This window comes from Gracilinanus agilis, chromosome 2 (genome assembly GCF_016433145.1).
Source record: "Gracilinanus agilis isolate LMUSP501 chromosome 2, AgileGrace, whole genome shotgun sequence".
Taxonomy (NCBI): domain Eukaryota; kingdom Metazoa; phylum Chordata; class Mammalia; order Didelphimorphia; family Didelphidae; genus Gracilinanus; species Gracilinanus agilis.
Genome location: NC_058131.1, coordinates 249,133,130 through 249,149,358, shown reverse-complemented (window position 1 = coordinate 249,149,358; position 16,229 = coordinate 249,133,130). Strand labels below are relative to the sequence as shown.

Sequence of the window (16,229 nt, the reverse complement as noted above, 5' to 3'; positions counted from 1 at the left end):
ATAATTAAGATAATGGGAAAATAGTCCCATTCAAATTTCACTCTCAATAATTCTAAATAGAATTTTCCAACACATTAACTGTCCAAAATCCATCTATACAGTGGCAAATTTGCAGAGAGTACCATTTTCTATAAATAAACCCTGGACAATACTAAATGTGTAGACAACCCTAAGAAGAAGAATCATCCACAAAACATGAAACATGTTAGACACGTGAAAAAAATTCTTTCTGGAACTAAAATGGGCATATTTGCCTAATATCAAATATGTAAATTTTATGATCATAGCATTAACATTTATGTTTCCTTCCCTTTGTTTAGTTAGCTGAGAATGAGCAAATTTCTCATACTAAAATGCTTTATTTTGTGCACAGGTATACTTTACTAAACTCTAATATATATAAAAACAAACAAAAGCTAAACTCTAATACACATACACACACACACACACACACACATATATATATAAGTAAACTAATATATACCAAACAAAACAAAATATAGCTAGAGGTGGTGATCTCATAAAAGGATAGTTTTGTTTGTTTGTTTACTAATTTTCCTTTCTATAACAAGTTCTAGTGATTTTTATCGCTATGATTACCAGTCAGCTGAAGTAAGGTCTATCTGTATCTTATGTGATAAAGAACTGAGTAATTTAAACATCTTCTAGTACTTTCCAAGGAAAATCTGACTTTCTGGAGTCAAGATAGACCTGGTACTTCCTGCTAAAAATCCACTACTGATGTTTCCTCCAGTAATTTCCATTACTGAAATAAACAAAAAAAACTGATGTCTACTGAAATGGACCAAGGCAGGCAATTCCATTTGGATTATTTGGATTATAGCTCAAAGCCAGGACTTTTACCTGAGCCCCAGTCATAATCCCTGAGGAATAAATTTGCAGAATGGTAGTTAAAACACTGCTTTACTGAGCCAATAGAAAACTAATAGAATGAACAATTTCTTTCACTGGAACATAAAATAGTTTCAAGATATGAGTCATCACTCCCCTATCGTCCACCCACCCACAATTTGCCAAACAAAACTCAGTTTGCCTTATCTGTGTAGATATAGGTTATCAGCATGTTCTAACGTAACACTAAAAATTGGAATGAAATTTGGAGAAACAAAAAAAAAAACCCTATTCAATTGTGAATGGATTTTTTTAAAGCCTCTCTCTGATTGAAGCTCTATTTGAACCAAACCTCTAAGTCATAAGTCTGATTAAAAAAAAAAAAAAAACTTTTGGGCAAGAAATAGAATCTTTCCTTTAATGCAAAGTCCATTTTAATGTAGCTAACATAGCCAGTCAAGTTTCACATATGTGTTGCATGGTTCCCAATGAAATAAGGTAAGAGTAAATCATTTTAAAATAGGAAATGTCTCATTTCCATTATGATTTGAACAGAGGATCCTAGTTCAAACCCCACGCATGCTTTCAAATCCAACCCAGTCACTTGCTACTGGTGTAACCTCAGGTGTGTGATCTAACTTCTCCAAGACTCAGTTTATTCAACTGTAAAATAAGGCTATTGAACTAACTAGTTTCTAAGGCCCCTTCCAAACTCTAAAATTTTGACCCTAGCAATCAATCATCAATCAACAAACATTTATGAAGAGCCTACTATGTACCAACAACTCCGGATACAAAGACAAAAAAGTGAGGCAATTCTTGCACTTAAGAAGATTAAAATCTAATCAGAGGACATGACATGCATTTATAGGAATACACAAAATACAAAATAATCACAAAGCAATTCATGGGAGGGCAAGCAACTGGGAGTATCAGAAAATACTTCCTATAGAAGGTGGCTTTTGAGCTGAGACTTAAAAAATGCCAGGTGTTCTAAGAGGTAGGACTTGCTCAGGGTCACACAGCTAGTAAGATGGATTTAAACTCAGGTCTTCCTGACTCCATGCCCAGTACTCTCTCCACTGAACTACCTAGCTGGCTATGGTACTCAAGTTTAGGCAATTTCTGGACAAGTTCTTTTCCCTGTTTGCCTCAGTGCCCTTATCTGTAAAATGAGATGGAAATGGAAATGGCAAACCACTCCTGTATCTTTGCCAAGAAAATCCCAATATGGCTAAACAACAAATTCCTAAACCAAAGAAATAATAGAACTAGTACAAAAAAGTGGGGGGAGGAATCCATTATTTATCAAGATTGTTTTGAGGCTCAAATTGTCAGATATTCCATGCAAAGTACTTTATAAACCTTAAAAGTGCTATCTATATAAATGTCAACTGTCCTTAGATGAATGATACACTTCATAAGTTCTGATTAGGCACCTAAAAAAAATTTCCACCTAAATGAACTCTTCTCTTTGGGACTTAATGACTTTCCCAATCTGACCCCAAACAAGGCTACCTATCCAGGATTATTACACATTATTTCCCTTGATACCCTGAGTATTCCAGCCAAACAAACTTATCTGTTGTGCCTCCATAGCTAACCTCCAATCTCCCATCTCCCTTCTCCAGGACTTTGGATGGATGGTCTCCCATGCCTGGAATGCACTCCTTCCTCACGTTCCCCTCTTAGAACCCTGAGGTCTTTTCAAATCACCACTCAAATACCAGTTGGTACAAGACTTTTCTTAGCCTTTCTCCAACTTCTAACACCTACCACTGAAAAAAAATTTGTATTTAATATGTGTGTGTTTTATACATACACGTGTACATACTGTTTCTCCTGATTCAAAAGTCTGTCCTTTGAAGGCAAGTCCTGTCTGGGTTTTTTTGTTTTTGTTTTTGTTTCTTCAGGGCCTAGCAAAGTATCTGGCACATAATAGAGTTTAATAACTGCTAGAGTAATGTGTTGATTATACCACATAGTGAAGGCATGGTCCTCTGGATTTATAAGTAGGGTACTCCTCCACTTTCACTGGGTACATGACTCAATTTGACTTCAGGGGCAAGGTAACTACCATAAGGACAACTAGGTGGTACAGTGTATAGAGTGCCAGGCCTGGAATTGAGAAGTTCAAATCCAGCCTCAGATAGTTGCCAGCTGTGTGGCCCTGTATAAATCACTTAGCCCAATTCGCCTCTGTTTCCTCATTTGTAAAATAAGTTGGAGAAGAAAATGGCAAACAACTCTAATGTCTTGGCCAAGAAAACCCCAAAGGGGATCATGAAAAGTCAGACACATCTGAAGTGACAACAATAAAACTACCATAAATGAGAGAATCAAATCCAATGTGTAACTGGGCCTTCAGGACATCTCTTTAAAAAGGTACTTTCCTCCTAACAAAACTGAGACAGGAAATCTAACTATCACCTCCATTTTACATAGATGAGAAAACTGAAGCTCCCAGGGACCAAGAGACTTTTTCTTCTTCTTGCAACCAAGTCTCAAATCCCCAGTTCTTTTTGCTCTGTCTGTTCCACTACATTCACACAGTCCCTACACTTAACTTATAATGGTAAACAAATAAAAAGATACTTCAGGGGGCAGCTAGGTGGCATGGTGGATAGAGGACCAAGCCTAGAGTCAGGAATACTCAGGTTTAAATTGCCTGAGACACTTCCTAGCTGTTTTGACCCTAGCCAAGTCACTTAACTCCATTTGCCCAGCCCTTGCCTTCCAACCTAGAGTTGTCACTAGGACAAAAAATAAAGGTTAATATACTTAAGGCTTAATTTAGGGATCTCAGAGTATGTATCTAAATTAACACTGGAAGAAATAGATTTGAATTAAAATAGGCCTAGGTTAGGAGAGAGATTAAAATTATTGCAGATAATCCCAAACTCTTAATTAGAGCCCTATTACACTTTGGCTTCATTGAGGTAGAGCCTGTTTTAAGAGTAAAAATATAAGAGATAGATTTTTAGCCTAAATGGTATTGCCTACAGTAAATTTTTTCTCTTAAATGTAATCATCGGATCTTTGGGAAAATAAAGGTTGGATTTTAGGACTGTCTATGCTATCCTAAAGCTGACCATAAAGTGTTTCAGAGATCTTTCCAGATCACCCATTTGAGGCTATTTTTTAGCATGGGGCAGAAAAGGCTCTTCTATAAAACAATTATGGTGTGTTGTTTTTTTTTAACTTGGACAGTAGCAGTTAGTAGACTTTTTAATTTAAAAAAGATTATTTTAAGAAGTAATTATTTCCTTTTTCCAACATGAATCAACCCTTAATAATAATAATAACTAGCATTCATGGGGCACTTTTATATATTTAAGCCTCAATTCTAGAAAGTAGATTTTGCTGGTGTTATTATTCCATTTTTACAGATGAGGAAACTGAGGCTCAGAGCAATTAAATGACTTGCCCCTGGTCAAACTACTAATAAATGTCAAAAGTCGAATTATAACCTAGGACTTTGCTTAACTCCCAAACCAGTCAGCTATCCATTGTGACATTCTGATTATCAGCTTGAGGAGTTAGGAACGACCTTACCTGTCAATCAGTCAATCAGGAACATAAGAAGGAGGGTCTGGCTCTGCCTCCTAAAACCAAGCCTATTCCAGCAAAGGAGAAACCCTACTACTGTCTCCTGGGTCTAATGGGCTTTTCCCGAAAAGAAAAAAGAAATGGTTCCATAAGACAGGCCAAGCCCATGGTTTCCCAGGAATCAAATGAAACCAGCAAGTGTCTGAGGCGTGATCCTGAGTAGGATACAGAATGAGGCAGTCAGGCAAATAATCACGAATTAAACTTGGAGACAGTCACAGAAGCTGTGCGCAACACTAGATTAAAGGTGAATTATGCCTGCCATCATGGACTCCCCTGGCTGGCCTTCCTCTCCTAGCAATCTGCTCACAGCTCATTAGGTCAAACACCAGGGGTGTGAAGCAATTTAGCAACGCTTGTCTTGACTAAACTCATTTCTTTTCTTGAAGCTCGGGCTCTGTTTAAGTAACAAGGGCAAATGATTGTATTTCAAGCCAAGGGGAGCAGGGAATGAATGAATGGGGAGGTGGAGTGAAATGAGAGGCTTTTCCACTATTCTTTCTTTGCTAAGGCTCAGAATGTTTCTACACAGCTGCTGCAGAACAATGTCTTTGAAAGCTTTGGAGGGGACCACAGCCGACATCGCTACCCCTCAACCTAGGGCCTCCATTGTGTGGCAGTACTTTTACCAGCTTCTGCACAGTGCTGGCGTAAGTCATACCCGTGGCGTGGCAGATCAAAGAAGAGACACTGCCACGGCAAAGGGGCAATAACAACTTTGGGATTTGGACTTGGAGAAACCGAGTTCAAATCCTGGCTCTCTCTGTCCCTTACTAGCTGTGTGACCTCTCTGGACCTCAGATTCCTCATCGTTAAAAACAAAAATGCATTAGATGATATCTAAGATCCTTCCTAGTTCTAAAACTACCATTGAACTCGGTAATGCCCCAAATGGGACAGAGACCTTCTTTCTAGCCCTCGTTTGATTCATTGGAAAGGACAGCTGCTATGAGCACTAAATCCATTTTCTTCACGGTCAGGGGATGGCATCCTGCCAATAATTTACCCAAATCTAGGAACCCGTCTTGCAGCCTGTGTAGAAACAGTCATTTACCCAACCCCAGAGCTGCTTGGTAGATCAAGCGTGCATTGGTCCTAGTGCCGGGACTCCGTTTTTGAAAAATTCACGGACAAGTATTATTTTCTCCACCTTAACACCTGGTCCTCTCCAAAAGCAAAACAAAGCCCAAACACAGGAAACATGTGAAGCGCCAATAGAGGCTGTAAAGTCCGAGGAAATAGAAGCATCCTTACAAACGATAGAGCTGAACGAAGAAGAAGCGGCAAGTCCTGAGCCTGCCCCCGCCAAGCCCAACACCGAGGAAAGCAAACCACGGATAACCAACCTGAGGCTGTTTTTCAGACAACTGGTAAGCAATGAGCTCTGGCTAAGATGAGCACGAGCCTATCTTGATCATTCAGATGTGGGAAATGGCCAAAAGGTTGCTATAATCCTTTCATTTAATCCGTCTAAAATAGCAAGAATATGACTAAGCGTTATATTTGGTATGAATGAAAAGGTAGCTATACTTGCCCAGTGAGGACCTTAACTCACATCCCTCAAGCTAAGTCCATGCAGGTCAGAAATAAAAAAAGGGAATTTTTACGGCAAGGACAAAAGGGTCTTTGCTCTAATTATAGTTTAACGTGAAATAAAAACCTCACTTCATACTATTCCTTTTTTTTCTGGTATTTTTGAGAAGGCAAACCTTTCATTTTATTGCGTCCCCTAGTTAAGGAATCGGTCAACAAGCATTTGTTTATGTCAAAGCACCTACTATATGCCAGGTATTGGGGTTTATCTCCAAAGATGCAGAAACAAATCAATGAAAAATTAAATAGAGGGGGCAGCTGAGTAGCTCAGTGGACTGAGAGTCAGGCCTAGAGACTAAGTCCTAGGTTCAAATCTGGCCTCAGACACTTCCCAGCTGTGTGACCCTGGGCAAGTCACTTGACTCCCATTGCCCACCCTTACCACTCTTCTGCCTTGGAGCCAATACACAGTATTGATTCCAAGATGGAAGGTAAAGGTTTTAAAAAAAAAATGAAATAGACCCTGTCCTCAGAAAGCTTACATTCCATTCAGCGGGACAACATGCATTCACATAAGTATATACAGAATAAATACAAAGTAATTAGTCTACAAAGCGCGTGCCAGTGGGAGTCCAGCGGTGTTAGTAATGACTGTTCTAGGAAAAGTGACAGGAATCATTTTCTTTCATCCTTGAGTACTTAAGTGCTTTGTCCAAATGTGCTTCAGTCTGTACCGGTTAGCTCAGATGTTTAAAGCTTGCTGTTCATTGTTCAAAATTTCCTGTGTGGTTTGGGACTGAGGGATTTGGGTCAGGGTTAAGGATTTACAAGCTGAAAACATCCTTTGCCCTGCTTCCTGCAACACCGAATCACAGAATCTCAGAGTTGGAAGGGGCCTCAGAGGTCAACTAGTCCAACCTATAATTATCCAAGAATTCCCTTCTACAACCCTCTTCTCCAAGCCCTTTACTTAAAGGTCTCGAGTGAGGAGTAAACTCACACACTCCACTTTGGGATTGTGCTAATAGTTGGGCAGCCTGACATTGGATCAAAATATGTCTCTGCAAATTCCAAATTCCACCCTCTGCTCCTAGCTCTGTGGCCAAAAAAGAAAACATATTTAATATTTCTTCCAAATGACAGCCCTTCAAATGCTTGAAGACAACTTATCATTTCCCCACTGAGTCTTCTTTTCTCAAAGTTAAATAGCAAGAGTTTATTATCCCTATTTTTCAGATGAGTAAACTGTAGTTCCAAGAGATTCGATGATTTATACAGTCGTAGATTTTAGCATAATATGGAAACATGGCTAGATTTGGAATACACGCTAAATGTGAACAAACTTAAATTTTGGAAACTCAAATTGGAACTTGGGTCAAATTCCTAGCCTGACACGTTGCGTCAAGTCTGATTAGTTGTGTGACCTTAGGGAAGTCATTTGGAGGTCCAATGAAGCAGAGGCTAAAGCCCTCGATGGGAAGACAAAGCTCTGGATTTAAATACTACCATGGATATTTACTAGGCAAATCATTTCACTTTTTTCACTTCTAAAATGGAGGAAATGATAACCAAAGCAATCCTCCAGGAAGGATCAAATAAGACAATATGTGCAAAGTGCTTTGAAAAATCTTAAAGTATTATATAAAAGTGAGTTATTATTATTAAGAGCTCTAAGACCCAGTTTCTTCTACTATAAAATGGAGTTAATAATAATACAAGTATTGCTTCTTCTGACCGCTGTGTGAGCACTTGCCTTTGTGGGAGTTGTTGGTAAAATAATCTTTAAGGCAAGCATATGTTTGGCATTAATACAATGTGGCCAGCCCTTCAGAGCCATGCTCTCTGCAATAGAGTTTTGAAAAGACACCTCAGTGTCCAGTTATTTATCTTGCTTGGTGATCTTCAGAATCTTCCTTAAGATGTTTCAAGTGGAAACAATTTAGTTTCCTGGCGTGGCACTGGTAAACTGTCCAGATTTCCCAAGCAAACAATATCGCGTTCAAAGTAATAGGGAGCCATTGGAGTTTATTGAATAGGTTAGTGACATGGTCATACCTACACTATAGGAAAATCATTTTGGTGGCAATGTGTAGGATGGACTGAAATGGGGAGATATTTGTGGCAGGAAACCCAATTAGGAGTTTATTAAAACAATATGAGTAAAAGGTGATGAAGGCCTGAACTAGAGCGGTGGCTATGTGAACAGAGATGTTGTTGAGAAAGAGATTACAAGATCTAGCAACAGATTAAATATGTGGGGAGGGTTAGAATGAAGAGTCAAGGACTGCAATAGAGATTTCAAGCCTAGAGGACTAGAAAGTAGGGATATTTCATAGAGGGAGGAATTTAGGGGGAAAGATCATCAGTTCTGTTTTGTACTTGTTGTATTTGAGTTCGGAGAAGAAAGGGCTATATGTATCCCGTGAGTCATCCTTTCTTAAGTTTAGAAACTTTTATTTTTTTTTTTTAAAAAACCCTTACCTTCTGTCTTGGAGTCAACAATACTGTGTATTGACTCCAAGGCAGAAGAGCAGTAAGGGTAGGCAACGGGGGTCAAGTGACTTGCCCAGGGTCACACAGCTGGGAAGTGTCTGAGGTCAGATTTGAACCTAGGAGCTCCCATCTGTAGGTCTGGCTCTCAATCCACTGAGCTACCCAGCTGCCCCCAGTTTAGAAACTTTTAAATTAAGAAAGAAATCAGAGATTTCTTATGGATCTACTAACACTCTCAAAATAGCACCGTTAGAGATCTGTTTCTGATTCCTAAATAGATCAGAAAGAGATTTTTGAAGAGATTTTTAATAGATACAAATATTTGCCAAGCAGGCAGGCATTTAAACTTGGCCAAATTTAATAAAGCAGCTTGGTCTACAACCTACCATTATATCTTACAGCACTGCTACAAGACAACCAGAATGATAGATATTGTTCAACGACATAGCAATCGGGTCATCGGGTAGTAGAGAATGAAACTGTATGAAACTCATCTTCTGACTGCTTTGGGTGTTGTTGAAATCTACTCCTTCCCCAAAGAGTAGGATAAATAGCCATCTTGCTGTGGTTCTTTTGTGGTTAAATAACTGAATGTTTAAACTGGTTTGATATTTTGGGCAGAATATGATTAGAAACTACTTTTAGAGGAAGAGAAAACCTCAATGCTGAGTATTTTATTTTTGTCTTACATTTAATTTCTCCCTCTCATTTTCGTGTTTCTAGCTTCTAAACTTCTCTCCTATCCTTCCAGTTGTACTCAACTACTCTTTGTATGGGATCTGTTCTTGGTAGGGTAATAATTGCTTGACTTGTTTTAAATAAATTTTGAAAAATGAATTTTGTTACTCAATTGGGAACAAAGGACAATAATGCTAAGGTAGTTCCAAATTAAGGAGGGCCTTGAATGCCAAATTAAGGAGTCTGAACTTTTCTGAGTAAGCACCAGAGACCTAATGTGGAATCTGAGCAGAGGAGTATTATGAGTAGGTCTACGCCTAAGAGTTTTTAACCTGCAGTGACAAGAAGGATGTCCTGGGGACTGGCGGTTCAGGACTGAGGAGAAAGCTTGCATTTGGAAAGATCAAATAGCAATCAGGCAATAATTCAAACAGATGGTAATAAGAGTTTACACTAGGGTTGTGGCAGTGGGAGTCAAAAAGAGGTGCCAGGTATTCTGAAAATGCAAATCAAGCCTTGCAGATGGAGTTCTAATGCTATCAATACACTATTATGTATTACATATTGTATTCCACAATTATCTCTTTTTCTTAGAACCTTGAGCTCTTTAACAGCCATTGCCTCAATCTAAGATAAAGAATTTCACCAAATCTGAATCTGAATTTTGGAGATGACTTTAAAATTAACAACTGGGGGACAGCTGGATGACTCAGTAGATTGAGAGCCAGGCCTAGAGACAGGGAAGTCCTAGTTTCAAATCTGGCCTCAGACACTTTCTAGCTGTGTGACCCTGGGCAGGTCACTTATCCCCCACTGTCTAGCCCTTACCACTCTTCTGCCTTAGAACCAATGCTTAGTATTGATTCTATGGTATCAGGTAAGTATTAAAAATAATAAAAATAAAAATAACAACTACAGAGATAGCCCTAAAATTCAAGGAGAATGTTGATTCCATGGACACCAATCAGACTTGGTTGAAAACTAATATGGAGGTTACACTTGAAAAAAAGAGCATCATCTCTTCCCCTTCCCCTTTTGCAATTCCCAATGTTTATATTCAGCTGGAACTGGTTAATGTCATTAGTTTTCATCCACTATTTATCAAACCCTGGGCAAAGAATATACTGTTTAAAATGTTCTGCCTGAAGTCAAAACCAGAATCCCAAGAAAGAATATTTGAAGGGAATTAAAGGGCTGTATAAAAGGGCTTTCTTTCTTTCTTTCTTTGAATATACTCATTATTAACAAACGGGCTTACCTTTACACCCTAATTTTGTTCCTCAGGTCAAATACCAATATACTGAGAAAATTTTTCAGGACAAAATGGTTTCCAAGACGTAGTCAATGACCTGCTTATTGAACCCCATTTCCTTTTCAACAACATTTGCATTCATTTAAAAGAATATGAGCTCACCACAAACATTAGGCATTTTCAACTGGAATGTTAAAATACTCAGCAATGTCAATGGGGGGAAAATACTCTGAAATTCCTCAGAGTATCAGGAGATAGGAATGCAAGTCACTTTGATAGAAATGTAAAAATGATCTCATTATCATCCAGCATTTTAATGCAACTGAATTGGTTAAATCCCATAATTAAATACAGATTGACCAGAACTTCTCCCATCCCTTTTTTACCTTTTACTACCATGAATAAAAAGATAATTTATTTGATCTTCAAATAAATTAATGTAAATCAAACATTTTGGAAGTAGTTGGTATTTTTAACTAGAAGCCCAGGAGAAAAACAATTTGAGGATGGAGGAAAAATAGTTATTGTTTGCTATGATCCTTTATGACCCAAACCCAACACTAATTCTTCTTACTTTTCTCCAATAAAAGAATGACAAGAAAAGACATTAGCTGCAGGACTAGTAAAACTATGCAAATGACTTAGAAATCTGAATTTCCAGTTCCCACTCTCTTTTTTTTTTTAACTTTTTTTTTTTAACCCTTAACTTCTGTTTATTGACTTATAGGTGGAAGAGTGGTAAGGGTAGGCAATGGGGGTCAAGTGACTTGCCCAGGGTCACACAGCTGAGGCCAGATTTGAACCTAGGACCTCCTGTCTCTAGGCCTGGCTCTCAATCCACTGAGCTACCCAGTTTGCCCCCTCCCACTCTCTTTTGAACTCCAGGTCCATATCTCAGATTTAGAATATGACATCTACATGGGGATGTCCTATGGATGCCTCAAACTCATGTATCTCATAATCAGTTTCATTAACATTCCCCTAAATATATACCTAGGGCAGCTAGGTAGGACAGTGGATAGTACACTGGACTTGGAATCAGGAAGATTCATCTTCTTAAGTTCAAATCTGGCCTCAGACACTTACTAGCTTTGTAATCATAGAAAAGTCACTTATCCCTGTTTACCCCCACGTTTCCTCATCTGACAAATGAACTGGAGAAGGAAATGGTAAACCACACTAGTTCTTTGGCAAGAAAACCCCAAATAGGGCCACAAAGAGTTGGGTAAAACTGAACACCGAAAAGAAACATGCATCTCATTTGATTTTACTATTTCTGTTTCTGATTAACCTGTTAGAGACCTAATGAGGAATGGCAATCAAGGCTCTTCACATCCTGGAATTATCTTACTATTATTGTCCTTTGTTCCCAACTGAGTCACAAAATTTATTTTTTTAAATCCATTTAAAGCAACTCAAGTAATTATAACCTTTTTGTGAATAGATCCCATATAAAGAATAGGTGAGAATAACTATATAAATATAACCATCTGTCTGAATTATAATCTGTCTGCTAACTGATCTTTCCAAATGTACATTCTTTCCTCTCACCACCTAATGTCCATCCCCAATCCATCTTTCACATCACTGCAGATTAATCTTCCTCAGACATAGGTTCACCTATACCACTCTTCTGTGCAAATTCCTTGCCAGACCTCTGTTAACCTGATAAGATTAAGCTGATCTTCCATGTTTCTCCATCAAAGAGTTATCTTTGACTCATCCTTCTTCCTCCCATCTTATTATATCCTCTATCAGGAACCAAGTCTGGTCTTTCCATGTCTGTATCATCTCTCACTACTTACTTCCCCTTTCTTTCTATTTTCATTGCCTACTCACTACTTTGGGCCCTCATTTCCTTTCACTCAGACTCTGGCCATAGCTTTCTAAACAGATCCTCCCATGTTTTCTTCCCACCCCTCTACATTACTTCACACCTGTGTCAGAATAATCTTTCTCAAGTATAGACTTAGTAATGTCCCTCTTTTGCCCAAATCTATCCAGTGGCTCCCTATTATCTCCTGAACAAAGCCAAAACTCCTTTGCCTGGAACTAAAGGGGCTCAATAAGCTGGTGTCACCCTAATCCATGTTGGAACTAAACTAGACAGTTTGCTGCCTTCTATGGTTTTGACTCTGGTTTCTGTACCTTTTTTCATAATGGCCTCTATGCCTTGATTATTCTCTGTCTCCTTTTTGCCTATTGAATTCCCTCCCAGCCTTTAAACCCAAAATTAGATGTCATTTCCATTCAATTTTAAAGGGTCCTTCCAGTTTAAAATCTAAAATCCTTCAGCCCCTTCCAGATCACTTGGGTGATAACTCCATCAGACCTCATAGTCAGTCATTTTGAGTTTGTTTTACATTTCTCTGACACACATAAAATACCATGTGTATTATGTAATTGTTACCATTTGTCCTATCCTACAGTACTAGACTGTAAACTGCATGAAAACCTTGACCTTGTCTTATTTAAACTCAACCCCTCTCGAATTCCCAGTATTGAGATCTGTACATAGTAGGTGCTTAATAAACTGTGAAGGAATAATGAATGAATGAGAGACCTTCACTTGACCTTATATTCAGTAGCCAGTTTAAATTATATATATATATATATATACATATATATTGATTATATTGATTATATTGATGATCTTTAAATGGCTGTTTGAGGTGGGTAGAGTTATAAAGGGGAAAAAAAACCTTCAATCCCTTTTGTATTTCCTTTTGACCAAGAATTGAGATTTCTTTTAAGTAAGAAATCTATTCTGCAAGTAGTCTTTTCTCTAAACTAGACTACTCAAGATCCGTGTATAATCAATATGGGTATAACTTCAATCCAAATGATTCCTTGAAATTATTAGAGATATGAAACATACAAAATTAAAACTTAAACCATTGAGTTTTTAACTGACAGCAAAAAGTAAGAGATAAAAAGAAATGGCATTTATAACTCCTTTTAAAGGAAAGAATATTATTTTCTACAAAAGAGAAAACAAGTTCCTATTATACAACTACTGGAATTAATATTTTTGTTGCTAAAAATTCATGTTGTGTTGACTTCTTCATAGTGAGACAATGATTCATAGTGGATAGAGACCCGGTGTCAAAACTAAAAAAGCCTAGATTGAAGTTCTGCCATTGACACATACTGGTGTGTCACCCTGGATGACAACAGCAAAAATACCCCCATTATAATTACTAAAATATATAAAACATTTAAGATTAGCAATGTTTTAGGAATGTTATCTCATTTTATCCTCTCAGCCACCCTGTGTGAGAATTTATTTTTTATACACTGTATTATTCCTGTCTGAGTCGAGGATCACAGGCTCCAGTCAGTCAGTTGATCTTTACCTCTCCTTGTCCTTAGCAACTCCAATAAAACTCAGTTAATAGGGGGCAGCTGGGTAGCTCAGTGGATTGAGAGTCAGGCTTAGAGACAGGAGGTCCTAGGTTCAAATCTGGCCTCAGCCACTTCCCAGCTGTGTGACCCTGGGCAAGTCACTTGACCTCCATTGCCTACCCTTACCACTCTTCCACCTATAAGTCAATACACAGAAGTTAAGGGTTAAAAAAAAAAAAAAACTCAGTTAATAGGTAGAAGAGACAATGATTCTCTTGCTGCCTATGTAACCCCATTACCTATGGGGTTGGGGAGCGATTGAGAGTTTGACGGACCACTTCCCAATTAGCTATTTATCATTTAGAGATGTCTTGAGATGTTCAAGGAGCAGTTGAATAATGAATCCCAGATTATATTTAGGGAACTGGGTCAGGGGAGTGGGGGTCTTTTGATAGTCCAGAGAATCATTTGACCAGATTAGAATGTTTTGACTGCTCAATTATTTAAATTAACTTAGAATACAGAAATATTGCCTCTCAAAAATTTTCAGTTGTCCCATCTAGGAAGCAGGTATTGTTATTATATCCATTTTACAGATGAAGAAACCGAAGTGATTTGCTCAGGTCAAATAGTTGGTAAGTTTATGAGACCATATTTGAGCTCCAGGCTTCCTATCTCCAGGTCTAGGCATTGGACAAGTCTCTTAGTCTCTCAGTGATCAAAACAGCTCTATAAAACTATTCATTACAAGGTCAATTTACAGGTATTATTAAATGTTTACTATTGCCAGGCATAAGGCAGGCATCTAGAGTGCCAGGCCTGTAGTCAAGAATACTCATCTTCCTGAGTTCAAATCCAGCCTAATATGCTTCCTAGCTGTGTCACCCTAGGCAAGTCACTTAACCCTGTTTGCCTCGGTTTCCTCATCTGTAAAATGAGTTAGAGAAGGAAATGACAAAAAGATACTCCAGCATCTTTGCCAACAAAACCCCAAATGGGGTCACAAAGAATTAGACATAACTGAAAAATGACTGAACAACAACAAATGTACAAGATATTGTGATAAATGCTGAGGATAAAAGAAAAGGCAAATAACAAAATCTCAAAGGGCTCATATTCAAACAGGGCACACAACATATTGACAACTATGTGTGTAAACAAGACATGTGCATTGTACATGGAAGATTGTATCAGAGAAAGGGACCACAAAAGGCCCCTGAAGATAACATTTGAGCTGAGTCTTGAAGGAAGTTAGGGAAGGCTGGCCTGCATGGGTAGAGGGAGTTTCCTCCTGGCATGAGTAGAGGGAGTTTCCTTATCTGGAAATTCCCTGCACCAAAGAAAGGACAGGTTTAGTGGCAATTTCCTTCTTCATAGGCCATTTACATTTCCCAAATGGCTTTATTTATGAGGATGTGGAGTCATATTCTAAATAGGACTTTGGAATGCATTTGAATGTGGAGGAGTCTAATGTAGCACATAGACTAGAAGTTAAATAAAAGCATGAACTGTTAAAATCATGGGCTGCATCAGCAAAATGGACAGAACTATATTGTGCAGGCCACTTCTAAAAGGAATCAACTGTATTTCCAAACTCTCAAGGAAGTCTGTGCCAGTGCAGGACAGTTCAGAGTATACTCTGATTAAAGATTCCCATTTTTCCCTTTCAAATTAGTTCCTATTTTTCATAGCGGTCAGGCCATCTTGATTATGGAGGATAAACAAGATATATGATATATGGGCCAATAACCTCACCAGAAGAGCCTCAGAACCCTCAGGCACCTATCTGAAAGTCAATCATAGAGGCATCTCTTTTGGTCTCCATCAGTCAAAAAGTTATGTATCAAGGGCCTACCCTTTTTTGAACGCTATTTTTTAAAAATCATTTTAAAGTACACAAGACAGAAAAGAAAATGGACTGCTTCAAGGTGGCTGAGGTTTTTTCCAGTCCAGGACTAAATATCAAGGGACAACTAGTTGGCACAGTTGATAAAATGCCCAGCCTGAAGTCAGGAAAATTCATCTTCCTGAGCTCAAATCTGGCCTCAGATACTTACTAGTTGTGTGGCTCTGGGCAAGTAATTTTTTGCCTCAATTTCCATATCTATAAAATGAACTAGAGAAGGAAATGGCAAACTACTCTAGTATCTTTGCGAATTGTGGATTTTAAAATTAATATTCAATATCTCCCAAAGCATAATATTTATGGAGATTTATTAATATTAACTAGAGAGCTAGAGAACACAGAGAACATTCCCCACTCACTTCATATGGAAGAGAGAGCTAGAACAACAAAGACTGGTCATCACTCAATTTACATGGAAGAGAGAGGGCATGGCAGAACAAACCCAAATTATATACAGACCACATAAAGATGCATGTATATGAAAGGCAAAAGGAATTGTGGGTAATACAGAAAAGAAGCTTGGGTAATATAGTTTTAGGGATTCAAGATAATCCAACTATA

The 16,229-nt window shown here is 38.2% G+C and overlaps 1 protein-coding gene across 1 annotated transcript in view; it reads left to right on the top strand.

The window, feature by feature from the left end:
• The window catches only part of BCAS1 (brain enriched myelin associated protein 1), a 155,615-nt gene that overhangs the window by 114,829 nt on the left and 24,557 nt on the right, over positions 1–16,229 (top strand). Inside the window, exon 10 of the mRNA XM_044661119.1 lies at positions 5,637–5,831. Within this exon, the coding sequence (XP_044517054.1) occupies positions 5,637–5,831 (195 nt within the window). The remainder of the gene's footprint in view (positions 1–5,636; positions 5,832–16,229) is intronic.